Source organism: Vigna unguiculata, chromosome 10 (genome assembly GCF_004118075.2).
Source record: "Vigna unguiculata cultivar IT97K-499-35 chromosome 10, ASM411807v1, whole genome shotgun sequence".
NCBI classification, from domain to species: domain Eukaryota; kingdom Viridiplantae; phylum Streptophyta; class Magnoliopsida; order Fabales; family Fabaceae; genus Vigna; species Vigna unguiculata.
In genome coordinates this window covers 38,049,522-38,072,737 of record NC_040288.1, presented here as the reverse complement: position 1 = coordinate 38,072,737, position 23,216 = coordinate 38,049,522, and the positions used below count along the sequence as shown (strand labels likewise).

The 23,216-nt window shown below is 32.9% G+C and overlaps 1 protein-coding gene across 2 annotated transcripts; it reads left to right on the top strand.

Annotated features, from left to right (window-relative positions):
• The first annotated feature begins 17,435 nt into the window (after positions 1 to 17,435).
• LOC114167004 (oligouridylate-binding protein 1B-like) lies at positions 17,436 to 23,093 on the top strand. 2 transcript variants are annotated; one of them, XM_028051894.1, is made up of 12 exons: positions 17,436 to 17,693; positions 19,140 to 19,201; positions 19,505 to 19,607; positions 19,694 to 19,770; positions 19,841 to 19,902; positions 20,006 to 20,093; positions 20,303 to 20,378; positions 20,470 to 20,500; positions 20,838 to 20,957; positions 21,556 to 21,638; positions 21,967 to 22,143; positions 22,455 to 23,093. In XM_028051894.1, exons 1-12 carry the CDS (start codon positions 17,586 to 17,588, stop codon positions 22,725 to 22,727), a joined length of 1,260 nt encoding a protein of 419 aa, XP_027907695.1. In that variant the 5' UTR covers positions 17,436 to 17,585; the 3' UTR covers positions 22,728 to 23,093. The 2 variants fall into 2 exon arrangements, with proteins under 2 accessions (XP_027907695.1, XP_027907694.1); XM_028051893.1 differs by having other exon boundaries at positions 21,553 to 21,638.
• Positions 23,094 to 23,216: the final 123 nt, after the last annotated feature.

Here is a 23,216-nt window from a genome sequence, read left to right as displayed (position 1 = left end):
GTTATATTGTGCATCAACCTACATTTTCACATATTAAAAATTAAGAGATATAAAATTATGTGGTTAATATGAAACAATATTATGATGAATGTAAAATGACATTCAACTTTTACACTGTGTTCACATGTGAAGATTTATTGTTCAGAGAAAATAAAAAGACATAATTTAAGGATGACAGACGTATTTACTTCATAGTATTTGAGAGTAAGAGAAAGGGAAAAATTGCAAGATTCTTTTATTTTCTCATCTTTCCTCACATGAGCTGATTTGAAGCAATTAAAACTAAAATATTATTATACCATCAACTCATTTATACTTTTATTCAGATGATTGTGGTGCATGTGTTTCTTGTTCATTTTGATGCGTTTCAATTAGTCATACCAATTTTTTAAAAAAAAAATATGTAAATATGTAAAAATCAAATATATACAATGAAGGATCGGACCCAGATGGCACTATATATGTTGAGAAGGACTGTGCTGCCTAACTCGATTATTCCAAAAAGAATCACTGTTTTCGTTTCATTTTCACATAAAACTTTAAAGCACTATGAATGAAAAACCATGAGTTAACAAAGCTTGTGAAGATAATTTGAGGATCAAATGCATAATATCGTAGAATAACCTACAAATTTATTTAAAATAATATATAGAAAACTGAGTACAATCGCAGGTACACAAAATGATAAAAGGTAAGAACAAAAAGAATAAGTATACACATAGAAAATTAACGTGATTCAACTGAAATGTTAAACGTATTTTAATTTACAGTTACAAAAAAATTCCTATGTCAGGCATTAAAAAATATAGAAGTTTTTGTTTTACAACAAAGTCTCAGTTCAAGACTTCAAACATTACACAATTCAAAAGTTAGTCTTCTATAAAGTTACTATATCTTATTTATATATTATTATATTAGTCACAATTCAAACATTATACTTGATAAAATTTGACACATAAAGTAAAAATAAATTAAGAAAATATTTGTATTAAAATTAAAAAAAAAAAACCTTGTTTGGCAGTGAGTAGATGTAGCAGACATGAATTTGAACATTGAATATAACCGAAAAGAAGAAGGAATTGAAGTTTGGGTTTAGGCTGGTGGCTAATGGCCTAATGGTAGATGGTAGGTGTTGATGATGTAAAATGACATCATGGTGATGATATAAAAACATTTAATGATTCAGTTTGGTTACTGTTTTAGTTAGGACAAATGAGACAAATGTGTGTTTGCTTTTTCATGGCAATGTCACGCTATTATGTTCCAATATGACCTAAATCAATCACCCATAATATTTTCAGAAAAAAATAAATAAATCACCCATAATATTTTCAACATTTTTTTTTCCTTCATGTGTACAGAAGAGGTTTTATCAAAGAGATATAATATCAATAAAACTTAACTCTAACCGTATAAAATATTGACACAATTCTTAATCCAAAATCTTAAGACAATAAATTTATAGATCTTTATTTTTATATAATATTTTTTTTTAACTAATATTTATTCAAATGCTCAAAGAATATGGAATAATTCTTCATGCACTTCTATCCTCTCATGCAAATCCAATGATAAAGCAAAATCCAACCACGATGGTCCTAATATTGTTTCATTAAAAACTGACAAAATTATAAACCAATAAGCACTATGCATTCTACTTTATTGTAAACATCAATCAATAATATCTACTAAAAAAAATCTGCAATCGCTACTTTACCTTGTTCAGAGTTGGGTTAGACGATTCTGAACCACAGGTTGCCATATTTAAATAATTTCTGATTCTTAAATATATTTTTCTTATGAAAGAAAATTAGTTGACACTTGACAATACAAAAGTATATAAACTATAAATACAGCAGTAAAAAAAGATAATACAAAAGTATGCAAACTACAAAAAGAGTTAAAATAGATTGGTCCACACTGAAACTTCCGCGTAATAATTCAACCAATGACGATCTTATTACAGAAATAGCTTCCAGTACGCCTGTTACTATTTTTACTGCCCAATAACCAATTTGATCCCAAGATAAGAAATAACCAGTTACACCAAAAGATACAGTAATACAGCCAAAACTACACCCGTAATCCAAATTAATTCGTGAGGTTTTTTAAAATCACCTATAAGATACACACGAAATACGTGTGGAATCTTCATTACAATCATTTGATATAAATAATTGTAAAAGAATACATTTTTATATTTATAAAGAGAAAATAAAAAATAGTGAAAAATAGTATCTTGTAAGAAAATTTAGAGTCGCAATAAATCATTGTCCAATTTTTTAATTTTAGTACGTACTATTTTTTTTCTTTAAGTTATATATTTGGTAAAGATTTAATTATGTTAAAATTACTTGTGAAACATTTAGTCTATTTTCCTTTATTAGTTTTACTGTTTATATTTTATTTGTTTTTCGATTTTAGTAATTTTCCTATGCCACATCATTTGAGTCAGTACACATATATGGACTTTGTGTTACTTGTTGGAAAGGTAAAAATTCCGTAATTGAGCTGCAACGTTAGTTGTTAATAGAAATTCACTATTTCCTTTCAATTTCATTTAAAAAAGCTAATAATGTAGACATGTGTGGGTAGTGAGATCGATATTATGATATTGGATTACGTACTATGTTGGATACTTTTAACGATATTTAGCAATAAAACATCTAATTTATAAAATCATAATACACTACAACAAAATATGTAAACAATGATCAATTTTAGTGATAATAAATAATTAATCAGTATCAATTAAAATAGTTTCAAAACAAAAAATAATTAGTTATTATATAATAACCAAATTGACAACTAAAATAATTCCAAAAAATTATAATTGAGCTCTAATTATAAAATTTGAATTCACATACTAAAAATCATATATTTATTATATTTGTAAAAATTATTGTATAAAAGATCGAAATAAATATATAAAAAGGAAAAATAATAATTATAAAAAAGTCGTTCTACCATAATAAAACATTTAATAAATTAAGAAATTTGATTTAGTTATCTAATGTTATATTGCCGAGTTTTTTTAACTCAAAATATTTATTATGTAATTTAAATAATAAAAATATTTTTAAATTTTAAATTTTGACACATATAATATTTTTAAATCAATTCTTTTAATTTTCTTTTATATATTATAAGCCGAATATTTAAGTTCAAACATATCAAACGACCTAAATAGTTTAAACATCAATATGTGAAATATTACTTGCTTTTTAAATTTGAAAACTAAAATATATTAGATAAAAATAAATTTTAATTTTAATTATAAATTTATAAATTAAAAACATATTTAATCCAAGTTTAAAAAGTTAAAACTAAAATACACCTCTTGAGTTTCATTTTATGTGAAGCACCAACAACATCACCGTATGACAAAAAATATGGGTTATTATGATATAAGTTATGGAACCGAAAGATAAATATAAAAATATTTTAGGAATAACTTAAATAAGTCTACATAATATTAAAAATAAAATATAAATGAAGTTAAATAAATTTTTAATTTCAAAACTGTTATATAAAATTAGATTTTAACTCCATTATAATTTTTGAATCAATTTTATATGGATAAAGTACTCCTCACGGTCAACATAACTGTGTATATTGTTGGATAGTGTTTTTGAAAAGTTTTATTTCTATCTTCTCAACTCCAACATCCTCTCTCAGAGTGATATCCGATATCCTTCTCCTTCGTATCTCTCAAAACGCGTTTTGCACACCCTCTCCTCCAAATACAGGTGTTTTTATAAATTTGTATTTTTCTATAACATTTTACGATTGTATCTTTAAAATATTGATATAATGTATCGATATTTTAATTTAATTTGGGTCACATATTTGTGTTTGATACGTATCGTATCTAATACTTTAGAATATTTTAACAATAGTTATCAATGAAGTATCTACTTTATAAAATCGTAATACACTACAATAAAATCTTTGAATAATGAACAATAATTTGAGTGACAAAAAATAATTAGTCATTATATTACCAATTAAAATAGTTTCAAAAAATTATAATTAGTCTCTAAATTGATAATTAAAATAATTTCAGTTATAAATTAATTTTTAAATTGGTCACTAACATTAGCTAACAGGTTTTTGCTACTATAATAATTGGTCTCTAACTAGAAATTTTGGATTCACACATTAACAATCATATATTTATTATATTTGGAAGAATTATTGTATATTTTTCAATATCTATATATCGCGTATCTATCACGTATCGTATCCTATTATTTTGAAAATAAATGTATCGACATATCGGATACGTATCGTAGATGTGCTTCATAGATAGGTAGTCATTAATTTTAAAATATATTAATTTTTTTAAAATATCAATATAATATAATTTTAATATTTATTAAAATAGTACTAAAAAATACAGTAAAAAATCTGGAATATTATTTTTATGTTATATGTGAAATCTAAAACTAACTGATAGCTACTTTTATATTATTCTATATTTGAAACTCTACGAACCAACCTACACAAAAAGACAAACAAAAGTTGCATTTTAAACGTTGAGTTGGAGCAGAATCATTTTAAACAAATAAAATTCGTTCAAAATAATTTCTTTTATAAATTTGACAAAGTTTTTATAAATATAAATAAATAGATTAATTGTTTTTAATAAAAATAAAATAATAAAATAGTACATTTTATTTGAAAAAATAATTTGTTAAATTTTATTAAAATTTTGCTTGTGAAAATATCATGATTTTTTATTGATAAATGAGTTTGTAGTACAGTGTAGATTGTGTGGTGTGGGTTTGTTGGTTGTCTTCTTATCCCTCTTATTGTCACCACCCAAACGTGTGATTTCAAACAAAACAAAACAGAACAAAGTGGGTGCACAATGTACAACCTAGGTTCATCTATTTCACCTCATTCCGTAAAAAACCACGAAAGCTTTGTTGTGCGGTGTCCATCAGAGGTGTGGTCCTTTAAATGGATCTATAGTTTGCCGGAAACCCATGCTTGATTTCTTTTCTGGATAAATGAAAGAATGGAACATCCTTGTTTAATAGATAAATATAATTAAATAAAATATCGCATATTTTATAATATTCAAAAAGTACGAGGTTTATAGTATAAAAGATTTTACAGTCATCCAAATATACTAATAAGAAAATCAAAGGCACTACAAAATATTAGAAAAAAAATTTAAAAGTTTACAGTTATCCAAAAGAACTTGCTCATAAGCAAGAGATTACAAAACTACCAAAGCTTTTCAATCGTGAGCTCAACATCAATGCATGACCACTACGTTGCAGTATTCCCATCGTCACTGCGATCACCAGGGGTTTCCATATTTGCTCACACCAAGGAATTGGTGATCATTGCAAAAAGGAAAAACCACACAAGAAGACAGACACAAGCAACATGGTAAACTAGAGTAAAAATATTTTTATCATACAATTAAGCATGCAATTTAAAAGTCACGAACACGTCAATCAATCAAGCATGTGATAGCAAACAACAAGACTCTAAGACTCAATTTATCCGGATACATATAATAGGTTGGATTCACCGGATGCTTGCACTTGTGGTGACCTCTACTGCCCTGCAAAGCCATTACAAATGGGTTTCACCTTACCACGCACAAGGTTAGCCTTCAAACATCTAAGGTCATTATCCTGCCAAAGACTAAAAGACTAGGGCCTCTTGCTACTCTCACCACTTGAGTCAGTCCGCTCTACGTGAGACTAACTGACTCTTTAGAGTTTCATGATGCACTCCTTACTTGAATCCTTACCTAATTATATACACTACGACAACATCATGAAATCTCACCAAGAGATTCATGGAATTACGTCCATCACATCCAACACCACCATGAAATCTCACCAAGAGTTTCATGGAATTACTTCAATCTCATACCATAGTCATGTCTCTCCAACCAACCACAAATTTATCAAGCATAACAATCTCATGCCAATATCCAACCATGATTCATGAATTTATTCATACCAAGCTCATCAATTTTAGTCCCATTACATCATATAGAGCATACAAGGCATCATACTTAAACTTTTTAAAGCAACAAACCAACCAATCATTAGAAGCATACATGTATCCAACCAACTCTGTCAATCTCGCTCAAGCCAAAGAGCTCTCGCTCAGGCGAGAGGAACCCCTCGCTCAAGCTACTAGCTCTCGTCTTAGCGAGACTACAAACAGATAGCACGTCGAGGTCTCGCTCAAGCATGCCCATCTCGCTCAGGTGAGATTACTCTTGCTCGGGCGAGTGGCTTTTGCTTAGGCGAACCTTCAGAACAGAGAGGGGTGAGTTGTTGCTGTTCTCACTAAGGCGAGAGCTCCTCGCTTAAGCAAGAGCTTTTTGTTTTAGCCCACCACCCATCTCGCCTGGGCGAGTTCAGCAAAACCCACCCGCTCTCACGCGTACCGTCACGACCAGAAGCACACCATACATTTTCCATACCGTCAACAACATCACACAATCATTCAAGAGTACAAAACATTCCAATAACAGACAAAATAACATAGAAGCATGAAACTCTAACTTCCCTTACCTGGAATGGAGCTGAAACGTAAGCGAAGCGATCCTAGGGGAAGAGAGAAGTATTGTAACTCTAACCAGTGCAGGAAACTGGAAACAGACGCACAGAGGCTAGCATAAGGTTTCAAATTCAACCCAAGGTAGAACCCGAACACTGGAATGGCAAGGAATGGGTAAAGTTCAAGCTCAAGCTGAACTTACCCGGAGAAGACGTTCGAGTGAAACAGTGGGTGTTCCGGTTATGCCCTAGCAGAGCTTTGTGTTTCAATTGTGAGAGGGAGGAGAGGAACAATTTTCTGAAAAAATAGCAGAATGAGAGGGTTAGGGCTATAAGTGAGATTTTTGGGCACCCTATAAGCTGGCCTTGGGCCCAACAGTTAGGACTAGGCCCTTAAACATATAGAACAGAAAAAGTGGGAAGTATCTCTAAAGATGTAAGGTGAAGGTGAGATTTAATCAGTTTAGGTAAGGTGATTTGAAGAAATGAAAATATAATTATCAAAATGACTTATAATATGTGATAACTAATAATCATAATAACAAAAATTATTAATAGTAATAATGATAATCAAATATGAAGTAATTAAAAATAATATTAATAAAAATTATAATGACAAAAGTGATTAATTATTAATAATATTAATTATTTTATAATTCAATATTTAATTAAAATTATTTTTAATCAAACACGTTATATTTTAAATTAATTACACTCGTTAGTTTTTTTTAAACAAATCAGTCAGATTTTATTTTAAATTAAGTTTAACTAATCGTATTTTATTTTCTATTAATTTTAATTATAAGAGTAAATATGTACTTTTATCACTTAATTTATTAAAAAATATTTGTCACATCTATCAAATCATTTATAAACTTTACCTTAAAATCTTCTAACTTTTACTTTCAAATTCTTAAACAAAGAACAACAATTTATGCTGTATTTTTCTTTAATTTCATCCACCAATTATCCCTCAAATCATCTTTCTAAAGTAAACACAACCTAGACATCAAACAACATTTCTACAAATAAGTTTTTGCGGTGAGAGACAAATTGAACATGTTTAACCCAATGTCAAACATTTTTGTGTAACATTAGTATTTAACTTTCTTTTCCAACATAGCACTTTTTCTTTGTGGTTCTTGTTTGTATGTGTTCCACTTCTAACTGTCATGATTAAGTTTATTTGACATATTTTCATCATTTTTCATCCTCCTTTTTCCGTAAAGAATCTTACTAACAATTTCATCAACTCTTAAGTTTTACTTCCTATACATTAATACAAACTTGATAAGTTCATAGGATGATGAAAGAGACCAAATGAGCCTTAGTGCTACGTCTTCTTCTTCAACCTTTACTCCAATCATCTCTAATTCAAAGACAATTTCGTTGATATTACTAAGATGATCAAAGATTTTCGTATCATCACCCAACCGTAGGTTATAAAACTTTTCTTTCAGCAACGATCAATCTGAGATGCCTTTTGCCTCATATAAGTCTTTAAGTCTCTCCTAAAGTTCCTTTGTAGTCGACATTCTCTACATGTTTACCTGAATATTCTTAACCAAATACAGGTGAATTGCACTAGTAGCTCTTAAATCTAGTTTCATCGTTGACCACAACTACATTAAAAAATCCAACCAGCACAAGGTCATCAAGCCCCCAATGGTATATTGGTTTACTGAGCACGAAGAAGAGGGTTAGCGAACCCTAGTTCTCTGTTAGCTACCCACAACCCAAGGATTGTGAATAGGGCAAACTGAGGTGTGTTGTCTAACAACATTGTTAGAGAAAGATTTACTCAAGCTTTCTAGGTTGGAGAGCAAACATTTGAAAAAGGTCTTCAAGATCCAAAAGGCAAAAGAAAAGTAAGGATTATAGGAATGAGATACATCTTTTTGAAGTTGATTTTAGGTTTAGGTGATTATACCCGAGCATGAAACTTATTAGAGGTATTTATGTAATTTGTGTTTGTTTTGTTAAATTCATTTCATAATGTTAACTTTGCCAACAACTTTGGAATGATATAATTTGTTGAAAACAAATATTGACTTTGGTTTTTATTTAGTTGAAACCATACTATATGAAATTTAAATATATTTATTCTTCTTTTATATTTTTCACCAATATAAATATAGTTATAAATGTATAATTCAGGAATGCTTTTTTTCAGTCTTCTTAAAATATCATCATACAAGATATATATGGGAATACACGTATTCAAATAAATCTTATTTGGTTTAATTAGTCAGATTGTACTCATTCTTGTTCTAATGTGTCAGTTTGGTATATGTTTTTAAAAATGTGTCAATCTAATCTTAATTTTTTAAAAAGAGCGTCTTAATCAGGTCTCTTTAAGACAAAAATTACTAAAGTCGTTAACTTAATTTATGAATTTTACCACTAAATTTTGATATAAATATCAATACTTAATTTTGTAAGTCATTTTAAATATCAATACCGTTAACCGTGTTAATAATGCTTTGTTGAAAAGATGTAACGCCCCAATTAATTAATGAGTGTAATTAAAGGAAACATCACATAATTATAATATAACAGCGCAGTTTTGGAGTTTAAACGTAAGACCTTACAAAATAAGGCACACCACGATGCCACAAGAGATAAAAGAGTAACACGAAAGTCTACTGGAACACTAGCATATAAAGACTGACGAATACATAGGCCATAGCCCTCAAGATATCCCAAGAACACTAAGCTGTAGAGTCGCCTCCTCCCTGATGACCATGATGATCCCTCGCGTCTGCTCCCATCAATAGATTGATGATCATCGCAAAGATAGAAACACGACATACAAGGCAAACAACAAGAAAAGGGTAAGCTAGAGCCAATCAACATCTTTATCATACAATTAAACCTACTTTCGCCATCCAATACAAATACCACATCCAATCTTGTTAAGACTCTTCAATCAATACACTACGACTCGACTCGACTCATCCGGATACGTATAACTTAGTCGGATTCAGCGGATGCTTGCACTTGTGGTGGATATCCCTGCTCGACCCTGAGCTGCTCATCTCCGAGCTATGTGTTACAAGTGTTACGATGAATCAAATCTTCCTCACCACAAGGTTAGCCTTTAATGAATTACAGGCCTCCTGCTACTCTCCCCACAGGAGTCAGTCTGCTCTAAGTGATACTAACTGGCTCCTTAGAGTGTCAGGATGCAGTCCTTACCTTGAATCCTTACCTAGTTATACAGATGGGGCACCACCATGGACACCCACTAACAGGGGCCATGGAATTACGTCCCGACCACTGAAGCGCGACCCTGAAAGTCTCACCTAGAGACCCCAAGGAATTATGCACTGACGCATACAAAACAAAATCCCGCAGCCAAAATAATATTCACCATGCACGTATACGTTAATTGTACCAATTTTTAAAGCCAACGCCTTTCATGTTCCAGGCCCAACTCATTTCATCTCATCATAAACCATCCATGTACCAAGGATTTCCAAATCATATCGTTATCATGCCTCTTTCATACCAACCATTTCATTACAATCTCATGCGAAACTCATGCCAACCCATTATTCACAATTCATGACTTGTATCACTCAATCATACTCATTCATATCAAACCTTTATCATAATACTCAAAATCAAGCATGCATTATCCATACAAAGCCAAGAAAGCCATCCCACATTGTACTGTTTCGCCCAGCACCTCGCTTAGGCTGGAGGGTCTCGCTCAGGCGAGCCTCCTTCGCCTAGGCGAGGGCTCGAAACATGGAGCAGAAGCACCCGCGGGATCTCGCTTATGCGAGACCCCTCTCGCCTGGGCGAGATGCTCGCTCGCTAAAAAAAAAACACAGTAGGTCGCCTGGGCGACTCTTCGTGGCAAAAATACCTAGGCGAGCCCCTGTAAATCTCGCCTAGGCGAGACATGCCCGCTTAGGCGAGTTTAACAGTCGTCGCCACTGTTTGCACCTGCACAACGCGTACACACATACCAAACAGATATCCCAGCCAGCACAGTCACTCATGGCAGCACACAAACTCAATAATTCGACGAACTACAAGGACACAAGTCAAATCACACCATAAAAAGAAGTTCTAACTTCCCTTACCTGGAATAAGCTAGCAAAACGACCCAACACGCCCTCGATACCGAACGCACGAGCACAACAACTCAAGGAGCGAACGAAGAACTGAAAAGACAGCGAAACAGAAGCACGATATGGGTTACTTGGAACCCTAGCTGTGAAATGAACGAAAGGGACAATGGAGACGAGAATGGCTGGCACAGTACTTACATGGAGTAGAGCACAGCTTCGAGCTAGCTTGAAGGTGGCAGAAACCTAACCCTAGCAGAGCTCTTCGTGAGAGGGAGAAAGAGTTGACGGCTGGATCTGTGAGAATGAAAGTGTGGTAGCGTTAGGGCAACAGCGGACCAGTTTTATCCCTTGGGCCAGCTCTTTGGCCCATCAGATTTTGGGGCAGCCCTTTTTATTAAGGGTTATAAAATAATAGGGTCTTACAAAAGACCTAAGTGAGACATCTTTCCAAAAATTAAAATTCAATTGATACATTTTAAAAAGTGGATACCAAACTAACATATTTAAAAAAATAAAATCGAATATCATCCGACTAATTAAATCATATTATTTTAAATATATATCTTGTCGTCAAGTCAATTGTCACCTTAAATTTAATAATTATTTAAATGTTTTTCCGTCCATTTTCCTATTTTACGTGCATTTATAGCAGACTCTAGTTCTTAGCATACTCTAGTTCTTAAATTTCTTGTAGTGCTTGATGCATTAGTAGACGTGAAAAAGTCTTCAACTTGATATAAACTTTTAATAATTTAAATCTTTAAATTTATTTTTATGTTTGTATAATTAAATTTCTTTTAGATTACAATATAAATATTCCATATAAGTGTGGATTTATCTTTTTATGTTATTAATTATATACTTATTTATTTAGTATTCACATCGTTAAATAAGATGTTACATTATTGAAAAGAAATATTATTTTTATAAACTAAACGTTTACATATTATTTATATTTTTAAAATAAAATTATTTTACTTATATGAATTTGTATAATATATTACATTTACCTTTTTATTTAAATTTTTTAACTTTATTCAGTATTTATGAAATTAAGAACATGCTTTTTTATTAATTATTTGAATAATTTGATATTTTATATATTCTTGAAAATGGAATCATTATTAAGTAATCAAGAAAGTAGTTAACATCAAGAAACTAATCAATTTTCCAAATAGGATTTAGATTTTCTAACTGGCCCTTTTTTGTATAATCTCACTCTAAATGATGAACAATGGGAATAATATATAGATTTATCCGTTAAAAAACCAAAGAAGTTCTTCAGTTTTTTTGTTTATAGAATGTATTTTTGTTTTCCATTTTGGATTATAATTTATTTATTTAATATTTACATGTACTTTCTATAAATAACTAGACAAAGACGGATTTTATAAAATCATGTTCAAAATAAATAAAAAAGTATTTTTGAAAATATTTTCAATAACTAACGAAAGTTGAGATGGCCTTAAAATTAAGAAAAACAAAGTCATCTTGAGATAATATAAATGAACACTTTTGATTTTAATTTATCTTTTGAGAAATATTTTGACCAAAGTAAGAGAAGATGTAAAACACCTTTTTGTATTTTTTTTTAAATAAGAAAAAAAGTCCAATGTGTATTCAAAAGGCACACAAAACCTTATTCATTAAGACACGTCCTCCCAACATCCTTGTCTTTATCTTTTAATTTCTCACTCAAACTTCATCTTCTTCGCGATCAGAGGCAACATTCATGGAAAAGAACTCTTCGGCTTTAACTGAACAAATTATTTCTTCGAGTAAGTCGAATTTTCGGTCTCCTTTGATGTCCAATTTGTTTTAGTTTTGCATGTAACTTTTCTTTAGTTGCACTTGTTCCTTGAGCCTTTGATTTTGCTCTTTGCTAGTCAATGACTCTTTTAGCCCAATGTCTTTTGGTTGAGGTAAAGAGTTTGCGAGTTCGATGATAGTTTAGGACTTTCTCAAGTGGTTGGGCTGTCTTTTACAAGTGAAGGAAGCTAATTTTAGTTTTGTATGTTGAGATTTGCTAATTAGTGCTATGAACTGTGAATGTGGTGTTTTAAGTTGTAAATATGTATTTTTTGGCTCTGAAATGATGAACTGCATGTGTAAATGTAAAGTGATAAATTAAACTGATGATGATGGACTTGATAATGGTTATGAGCATGTATAAAAGATGTGATGATTCTACTGATGGGGAAAACAATAACACAAACAATATACCAGAGAATGCAGCGGATATAATTTTCCCTAACTTGTAAGAATCTATGAGGAGCAATAATCAAAGAGCAGCAATAATAAATCACCAAAAGTACAAATAAAGGCACCAAGATTTTTAACGTGAAAAACCCCTCAAATCAAGGGTAAAAACCACGAGTCGTCCAGACCAAAGAAATAGCTTCACTATGATCAACAAGGGTACAAAAGAGTCTCAATCAATAGCACAAATTAGTGCCAACACCCAACCAAATAACAAAGCAACAAAGCTTTCAAATAGAGAAGAACAAGAGAGGAAAACCTCTACAAATCACTGTTGCAGTGCGAAATTAATATCTCCCAACTCAGACCTCGTATCAAAGATCCAACCGGTCAGAATGAAGAGCAATGAGTTCCGAACCTGCTGTAAAAATTTCAGCCTGATCCAACGGTGAACGAATCCGCAACGCCGATTCTACTGTGACAGCTTTGTGAAAAACGTGAACATAATTTTTCCTCTACCTCTCCCTCTATGTTTTAGGGCTTTCAGTGTGTTTTGACTCTATTGTTCTGCCTCTCTCTTTATTTTATAGCCCCTCTCCACTAGGTTAAGTGAGACATGAGCTTTTCAAGTTTTGAGCCTTTTCTCCACATAGGAAGGGAGTCCAATACCAACAAATCTCCCCCTCACAACTATGTGGAGATAACCGCCAAACCGACGATCTCACAACAAACTTCAAACTTCCCTCTTGGCAATGCTTTAGTCATCATATCAGCACCATTATCATCTGTATTAACCTTTTCCAACTCCAACAACTTAGCATCCAAAGCATCACGTATCCAATGATACCTCACATCAATATGTTTGGATCTAGAATGAAAAGTTGGATTCTTACCAAGATGGATAACACTTTGCCTATCAATGAACAATGAATAGTTATCTTGCCTAAAACCAAGCTCCTGCAAGAATTTCTTCAACCATAACAACTCCTTGCATGCTTCAGTAATAGCAACGAACTTTGCTTCTTCAAAACACTCAGGTTCTCCACCGTCAGTCAAGGTTATGTACTCATCAAAAGAATACCTTGTAGAAGGTTGTTTCTGTCTATTAGACCTCCTGAGTTGAACTTGAGGTGATTCAAGTATATCACCAAGATCATCATCATCATGTTACTCTTGAGCATCGTCAATTGGAACCTCTACTCCACTTCCAACCTGTTGATCATCAACATCACCATGTTACTCATTGTCTTGAGCTTCCGTTTCAACATTCTCCAAATTGTGAGCGGGCAACCTCATCGGATTACCATCAGTGAGATTACTATCTTTCTCGGGTGTGGTCTTCTCCACCTTATCAATGTCTTCAATGGTCTGGTCTTCCATGAATTGTACATCACGACTTCTAACAAGCTTCTTCTCAACAGGATCATAAAACCTGTAGCCAAATTCATCCTCACCATAGCCAATAAAGATACATTGCCTTGTCTTTTTATCTAACTTGGATTTTTCATCCTTAGGAACATGAACAAATGCCCTGCAACCAAAGACACGCAAATGATCATAGCTAACATTCTTACCAAACCAAATTTTGTCTAGCACCTCAGTATTCAAAGCAACTGTGGGACTGAGATTAATAACATGCACAACTGCAAGCAATCCCTCTCCCCAAAAGTGCTTAGGCAACTTTGCTTCCGAAAGCATACATGTAAGCCTTTCAACCAAGGTCCTGTTCATCCTCTCCGCTAGACCATTCAACTGAGGAGTTTTAGGAGGAGTCTTCTCGTGTCTAATACCATGTTGTCTGTAATAAACATCAAAAGGTCCACGGTACTCACCACCATTATCACTACGGATGCATTTCAGCTACTTGCCTGATTGCCTCTCAACCATAGCATGAAATTCCTTGAACTTTTCAAGTACTTGACCTTTCCGCTGAAGAGCATAGACCCATAGCTTCCTGGAACAATCATCAATAAAAGTAACAAAGTAAAGTGCACCACTAAATGACTTTACCTTTAATGGGCCACAAACATCAGAATGCACCAATTCAAGCAATTCTGACTTCCTTGAGGGAGGATGCTTCTTAAAAGATACTCTGGTTTGTTTACCAGCCATGCAATGAGAACATTTCTCCAATTCTGCATTTCTCAATCCCATAAGCACATCCTTTTTAGCTAAGCAGTTAAGCCCTTTCTCACTTATATGACCAAGCCCCCGGTGCCACAAAGATGCCTCCATATACATAGCATTCACACTGTCTTTAGCAACCAAAGCTTTAGTCCAGTACAATTTAGATTGTTTCTGCCCTCTGGCCATAACCAAGTTACCTTTAGTGAGCTTCCATTTACTAGAACCAAAGTGATTATCATAACCACAATCATCAAGCAATTGAACAAAGATTAAATTAAAATGGACATCCGGAGCATGTTTGACTCCTTTAAGTAACAACTGCACTCCCATGTTGGTTTGCAGGCAAACATCACCAACACCAATCACTTTAGACTCACCATCATTACCCATCTTCAACACTCCAAAATCACCAGAAGTGTAAGATGTGAAGAACTCCTTCCTAGGTGTAACATGCAGTGTAGCACCACTATCAATAATCTACATGCTCTCATCAGATACAAGATTAACGGACTCAAAGTCACGAAGAAGAACAAGATCACCATATGTAGCAGTAGTGACACGATCATCATCATCATGGTCATTCTCTCTCTGTTTGCCCTTCTTGCCTTTGCTATCCTTTTTCCACTTAAAACAGTATTTCTGAATGTGCCCAGTTTTATGACAAAAATGGCACTCTAAATTCTTGTATCTTGACTTGGACTTGTTCCTACTCTTCTCTCTACCACCTTTATGTTCCTTTTTCTGACTTCTCCCCTAGCTTCTGTAACAAGCATCTTAGGCTGAGATGAAGAACCATGTGCCTTCCTTCTCATCTCTTCATTAAGAGCATCGCTTTTTACCATCTGAAAAGAAACAACACCATTCGAGGAAGAGTTCGTAATTGAAACCCGAAATACCTCCCAAGACTCTGGTAGAGTATTAAGCAACCATAATCCCATAACTTCGTCATCAAACTTTATGCACATTCCTGACAATTGATCTAGGAGCCCTTGAAACTCATTTAAGTTATCAGAAATAGAAGAATTCTCCATGTACCTCAAATTCATCAAGCAATTTAACAAATACAATTTATTATTGCCCGACTTAGAAGCATACAAAGACTCAATCTTCTCCCACAAAGCTCTGGCATGTGTTTCATTAGCAATATGATTATAAACATTATCTTCAACATATTGCCGAATAAAACCACATACTTGTTGGTGCTCAAAGTCCCATTCTTCTTCAGACATAGAATCTGGCTTTTGTGTAGTAAATACCGGAAGATGCAATTTCTTGACAAATAATAAATCTTTCATCTGGCCCTTCCACAAATGATAATTTGTACCATTCAAAGCAACTATCTTTGCATTTGCCTCCATCATTCAAGCAAGTAAATATAGCCCAACCAAGAGCTCTGATGCCATTCTAATGGGGAAAACAATAACACAAACAATATACCAGAGAATGCAGCGGATATAATTTATCCTAACTTGCAAGAATCTATGAGGAGCAATAATCAAAGAGCAGCAATAATAAATCACCAAAAGCACAAATAAACACACTAATTATTATATCTTTTGACATTTTAAAATATATTAAAAAAATCTTTAAAGTGCTAATACGATATACTTTTAATGTTCAATAAAAAATAATACTAAAAAAACTAACAGAAAATCTAGACTCAAACAATGTTCTTAAATAAAAACACCCATCTATAATAAAAAATATATAGTCTTTTAAAATTATTATGTGATTGCACTGCACTAAATGCAGATACATGAACATTTTCACAAATGTATTCCCACTAATTTGAGATACAGAATTAAGAAAGAAGACTAAGAAAAGAAGACAAGAGATGCTTCATGGATTACCTGACATCTTTAAGTCCATACTTAGCTTCATTTGGGCTTTCCATAATTGACTGGTAAAAGTAGTGGCTAGATAGAGAAAAATCATTAATTATTAAAATTAAAAATATAACTAAAAATACAAAATTAAATAAACATAACTAAAATAAATGTCACAATTCAAAATTTTATTATTTTAAAGACTACATTATTGCCTATTTACACATTTTAAAACCATCATAGTACGTTTTTTTTAATATGTTTGTATTTCTATTCTTTTGTTGAACAATAATTTTACTTTTCAAACTTAAATATAATGATTTGATTAGAAGAACATAGGATCGGTTAATTAAAAAATCATGTTGAATTTAATCGTGTTATAGCGCTGTGCTAAAAATTAGAGGGAAAAAATTATTACTTTCCATCAATTTGAAAATTTATTACATTAAAAATTTAAATTTTTAATATTTCAATTTTAATGATCAAATTTATAAGAATAAAAGTGTACAAACTTTAGTGACTGTGTCCTATAAATAAGGGACTGTAAACACTTTATTTTTTCTTATAGTATTATTATATATTTTAATATTTTACATATATATATATATATATATATATATATATATATATAATGAAAAAAGAAAATAAAAACTGCGGTATATAAATAGTGGTGGATGGGAATCGAGTGGAGTCCTCTGGTTTTTTCTGAGGCCAGTGCTCTGTGAGGGCCATAGCTCGGGACCCTTTGAACCCTAATCTCCACAGAAACCCATTTTCTGGGAAAATTTACCGGACAAGAACAAGAGAAGAGGAAAATGCAGAATCATAGGCTGAAGCAGCAGCAACAACAACAGGCTCTGATGCAACAAGCTCTTCTCCAACAACAGTCTCTCTACCACCCTGGCCTCCTTGCTCCTCCTCAGGTTGGACTCCACTCTCTCTCTCTCTCTGTTTCTCCTTCCATCTCTCTATTTCCGATCATTGTTTCGATCATATTATGTTTGTCTTGATCTTCGAGTCTTGCATTTTATCTTTATGGGATTGATTGCAATGCTTAGGGTTTTGTTGCAGACAGTAACTTCTCTTATCATATAAGAAGCTGGTTTTTCGTTCTTTTTTAGTTTTCTCGATTATTTTTACTTGATGTCTAGCAGTGATGTGTTAGGTCCTGTGGATAAACCGAATTATGGAGCTAGTTGGTTTGCCTGCTGTGGGAAGGGTTTTGCATTAGTCGGTCCAACTCATCAGAAACATGTGTGGTGGAAAATGGAATTTTGAGTTGCAATTCTCTTTAAAAGGCTTTTAGTTGAGTAATGTTAGTCTGAAGTATAAAATAATGGTGTGTTTTTTCTCTCGGGGTGGTCAATGTCTATAAACTCATGTTGAAGTCTTTGTTTCTGAAGATTTTTTTAGTAACTGAGAATCAAGTCTTGGAGTAATGAGTAATGAGTAATGAACCATGTGTCATGTTATGGAGGAATTTCAAGTCAAGAATAATTTGAACTGTCCTTCTTTTCTTCCTTGTCTGTCGGTGGTTGTTTTCTAGGTTGTTTTCTATGTTGTTTCTATGTGGTCTTAGGTTGTGTTTGAAATAACATCAAGATGTAACCAACAATTTATTTCAATCTATAAATACTGCAACTTCGCAATTTTTTGTGTCCTTGAACCAATTTTAGTATTTTGGGAAGTTGGGAAGTGACAAACCAAACATACTCATGGGGGTGTGTAAGAGAGTTGAGGTCTGCAAGCTTGCCATGTTATAAACAGTACTACCTACAGTTTTACATGTAAGAAACAAATCATTCATTTATTAAACTGATCAATATAGTCAAGTTTATTAATTCACAATTTTAATTTTTACAATAAATCAAGTGTATAAAATAAGATTAACAATCGATACATTTGATTATGGGTCTGTGCTTCCCATATATTGGGCAAAAAAGTGCATCTATATGTTTCTTATATAGAGAAAGTATGTTTCTATTGAAAGTTAATTTGGGAAATGAATCTGAATGGTCTGGTGATGGGGGATTACTCTCTGATTTCATTTAGATGTTTCTAAAATATAAAAGTAGATTTAATATTGTTTTATTGTGGATTTTTTCCCTTAATGCTTTGGTATTAATTTGTATTTTGTAATGTACTGAGTGGTTTGGGTAGCTATGGACACATTCTCATTAAGTTTTGTCAGGCTTAGTAATTTACTCATGTATGAAATTTTTTGGTACTAGCTGGGCTACATGCTTTCTTCATTCCCATCCACCCCAGTAAATGTTTTGTCATACTTGTATTGGTAGATGCAATACAAATTTTCTCTCTTGATTTGCCCACCTTTTCCTTTCTTTCCTTTTTCACTTCTTCTTTTGCAGATTGAACCAATCCCAAGTGGAAATCTGCCTCCTGGTTTTGATCCAAGTACTTGCCGCAGTGTGTGAGTGTTTGTCTAGACAATTTTTTTTTCTCCTTTTATTCTTTTATTTTATATCCCATTTTTGTTTGTTTCATTATTGTGATTCAAACAATCTTAGACTACTTTGATTTTCTATTTACTCCTTTCCAAATAACAATTGGTGTTAAATGCATTTGACAATGCTTAAAAGCAATTCTAGTGTGCCAAAACTACCTATATGTTATTTTTTTATTATTCTATGACTAAAATTAATTTCTTGTTCCGTAAATTTTTCTTGTCTTTGTTTTTTAAATTTATAGTTTCTTTATCTTTGAGAAAATGCAGGTATGTGGGGAACATCCATACACAGGTAACTGAACCTCTTTTGCAAGAAGTTTTTGCTGGTACCGGCCCAGTTGAAGGTTGTAAACTTATCAGAAAGGAGAAGGTATATCTTTTTAGCTTAGTTATTTTGAATTTTAATACTAGCTGATAATGGAGCTTTATATCTAACATCTGGTGCCTTTGTTGCAGTCATCCTATGGATTTATTCACTACTTTGATCGCAGATCTGCTGCTCTTGCCATATTATCTCTTAACGGAAGGCATCTGTAAGTGTTTTTCTTTACATGTTAAACCAATTTCAATTTCCATTCAAAATTTAATTCAATGTTTTTGCAGATTTGGCCAGCCTATTAAAGTTAATTGGGCATATGCCAGTGGTCAGCGAGAGGACACATCAGGTTGGTTCAGATTTTAAATTAAATAAATTGATATTAATGTTTAAATTAAGTCCTATCCCTTGGGATCTTTTGACTCTTATATACCGTGCTCTTCTATTTGCAGGTCATTACAACATTTTTGTTGGTGATCTAAGTCCTGAGGTCACTGATGCTACACTGTTTGCATGCTTTTCTGTCTACACTAGTTGTTCGTAAGTTTCACTCATGATTTCTTAGTAAAACAGTCATCCTTTGTGTGTATTTCGATTTGAACCAATCTATATCAATCCAAATGTATTTCGATTTGAACCAATCTATATCAATCCAAAATAGAGAAAAATTATACTTCTCTCATGATATTTTTACAAGTGTGATTGTAACGGAGCTTGGCTCATTAATTATTTCTTTTCGGTGGCTCCAGAGATGCAAGGGTTATGTGGGATCAGAAGACCGGGCGTTCAAGAGGATTTGGATTTGTTTCTTTCCGCAGTCAACAGGTCCAATTTTGGTTCTAAAATTCTTGAATTTTTTGCTGAACAAAGCTCCTTGTGATGATTGTAACTTGGTACTTTTCTTAAATTTTTGCAGGATGCACAAAACGCTATAAATGATTTGACTGGTAAGAAATGTGTTATTGACTTCACAATCTTAGATTTGAACGACTTTAAATTCTGATTAATCTCCAATGATTTTTCATATACAAAACCGCTTGATGCAAAATTGATGTTACAGCAAGGAATTGTGCATTGAGTTTCTTCTATAGGAATTGATGTCTTGACTTCTAGTGTTCTTTTTGTATTTTACATTCTAGATGGAAAATTGTCTTGTAGAATTTTTAGAACTACCTCTTACGAGTATATGCATTTTGTAATTGCACGAGTCACAGGCTCACATGTTCTTTCTTATGCACATGTATTTATTGTTTTGATCCGAAAGCAATTTACGATGTCTTTCAGGTAAATGGCTTGGAAGTAGACAAATACGCTGTAACTGGGCAACTAAAGGTGCTGGTGGTATAGAAGAGAAGCAAAACTCAGATGCAAAAAGTGTGGTGGAACTAACAAATGGCTCATCTGGTCAGTATAACGTAGTTTGGGAAACAACGATAGAGATCGTTGAATTTAAATATTTTATTTTTAGCTTTTTTAATTCTTGATTAGAGGGTGGATCTGGGTGATTTCTAGCATTCTGTTGCAACCTTTTTACATGTCAGTTTTAACATTTTTTTTCAAGTATTAATTTTAATTACTGGACCCTTATTAGTATAATCCTTTCTTATCTCTTTTAATCAACACTTGCAAAAGAAAATCAAAAACAAATTTAGATGCACTATCAAGTTTCATATCATAATTAAATTAAATTTAAATATATTTTTCCAAATAAGATGTTTTAGAAACTAAAATCAGAATGCTTAGTCATTGAACATGAATTTGTGTTTTTATGTCTTTTATGCATATAAATATTATCTTTTATTAGTGATATGAATCAATTCATAATACAATTCGATTCAAAAAATAGGTCTTCTTATTCACAATTTGTATCCTGATTCAACTATCATGCCTCAGAATGGTTTTATAAATGATTGAGCTTGTAGAATTTTTCTCTGTTTTCCCAGTAAACTGATGATATATAGGCATGAATTAACCAACATGTTTTATCCTATTTGTCCAGAAGATGGTAAAGAGGTGTCTAATAGTGATGCTCCTGAGAACAATGCTCAGTATACTACGGTTTATGTGGGTAACCTTGCTTCAGAGGTAAGAAACATCATCTGTCCTTTTTTATTTAGAACAGTACAAATTCGTTAAACACCATTTGTTTGAAAAGTTTGCGAGCTTATTGTGATTTATGCAACAAAAGCAATACTTTTGAACGGCACTGCCTATATTTGCACTGCCCAAACTTCACTTGTTATCTCCATTAGCTTTCTTTTTCTCTTTTGACTATTAGGTTATAAATGTAAGAATATATTAGCTTCCAAATACTTTCCATAACAAAACTTTCACGTCTACTTGTGTGCTGTTATGTTTGACTTCTTAGCAATATCTGGTGCTATTATTCATTATGACCTCTGGTGATCCATAGGTAACTCAACTTGATCTCCATCGTCACTTCCATTCTCTTGGGGCTGGTGTGATAGAGGAGGTTCGTGTCCAGCGTGATAAAGGGTTTGGTTTTGTGAGGTACAGTACTCATGCTGAAGCAGCTCTGGCTATTCAGATGGGGAATGCCCAATCTCTTCTTCTTGGAAAACAAATTAAGGTGTGCATCTCATTGAACTTTTGACGCTGTTGCTACTTGCTGTGTAATTTTTCTGTACCTTGTCGTGAGTCCTGGATCTTATCGTTGGCATTAGTTTTTGTTAGTGAAAGAGTTGAACTTACAACCTCTCTCACTCTCTCTTCTAAACCCACTAAACCCACCTTATGGGATTGAACCCACGATCTTTTTCTTCTTTCCCTTCTATCTGATCACTAGGTCACCTTATCACTCCTGTATATTAAGTTGTAAGTTGTATTAATTCTTTTCCTTCCATTGCGATTCTGACTATTGTGATTTTGTTAAAAATATAGTGCTCTTGGGGGAGCAAGCCCACTCCACCTGGAACTGCTTCAAATCCCCTTCCCCCACCTGCTGCTGCATCTCTTCCTGGGCTATCTGCAAACGATCTTTTGGCATACGAGCGACAGCTAGCAATGAGTAAGATGGGGAGTGTGCACGCCTTGATGCATCCCCAAGGCCAACATCCTCTTAAACAAGCAGCAGCCATTGGAGCAAGCCAAGCAATATATGATGGTGGGTTCCAGAATGTTGCAGCTGCACAGCAAATGATGTACTACCAGTAACACTTCTCGCTTCTCTTGATTCGTGTTAAACTCTAGGGAGCTTTTTACTTTTTTCACTTCACGGTGGTTTGGTACTTACACCTGCCATGTTAGATAATTATGAGCAAACATTTGTATGGGTTTGTATCATGTATGCGGTTTTCTACTTAGTAGTGATGAGTGTTTGTGATTTTAATAGGGATTGTCTGCCCTGACATTTTTCTTCTCACACCCATTTGGGTGTTACTATGCGATGGTTGTCATCAATATCATCATCCTGTCTATAGAGGCTGTTATGTATTTATTAAATATTTCAATGCACAATCAATATGCTAGTAGTATGGTGGGTGTGGGTGATATGTTTCTATTATATAGGCTTCTTGATTCTACCACTTGTAATAACCAAACCCAGACCCCTGATGGATTTACCTGGAAAAAAATGAAGAATTTATAGCTGTTCTAATGGAACGGTTTATGAATCAGTGAAGAAGCTTTTTGATGAAAATTATG

Excerpts from the sequence above, each read along its gene's own strand:
- LOC114167004 (XM_028051893.1), top strand. The coding sequence starts at position 17,586 with ATGCAGAATCATAGGCTGAAGCAGCAGCAACAACAACAGGCTCTGATG. Across the intron at positions 17,694-19,139 it reads GCCTCCTTGCTCCTCCTCAG|ATTGAACCAATCCCAAGTGG; the intron begins GTTGGACTCCAC and ends CTTCTTTTGCAG. Across the intron at positions 20,379-20,469 it reads TTTCTTTCCGCAGTCAACAG|GATGCACAAAACGCTATAAA; the intron begins GTCCAATTTTGG and ends AAATTTTTGCAG.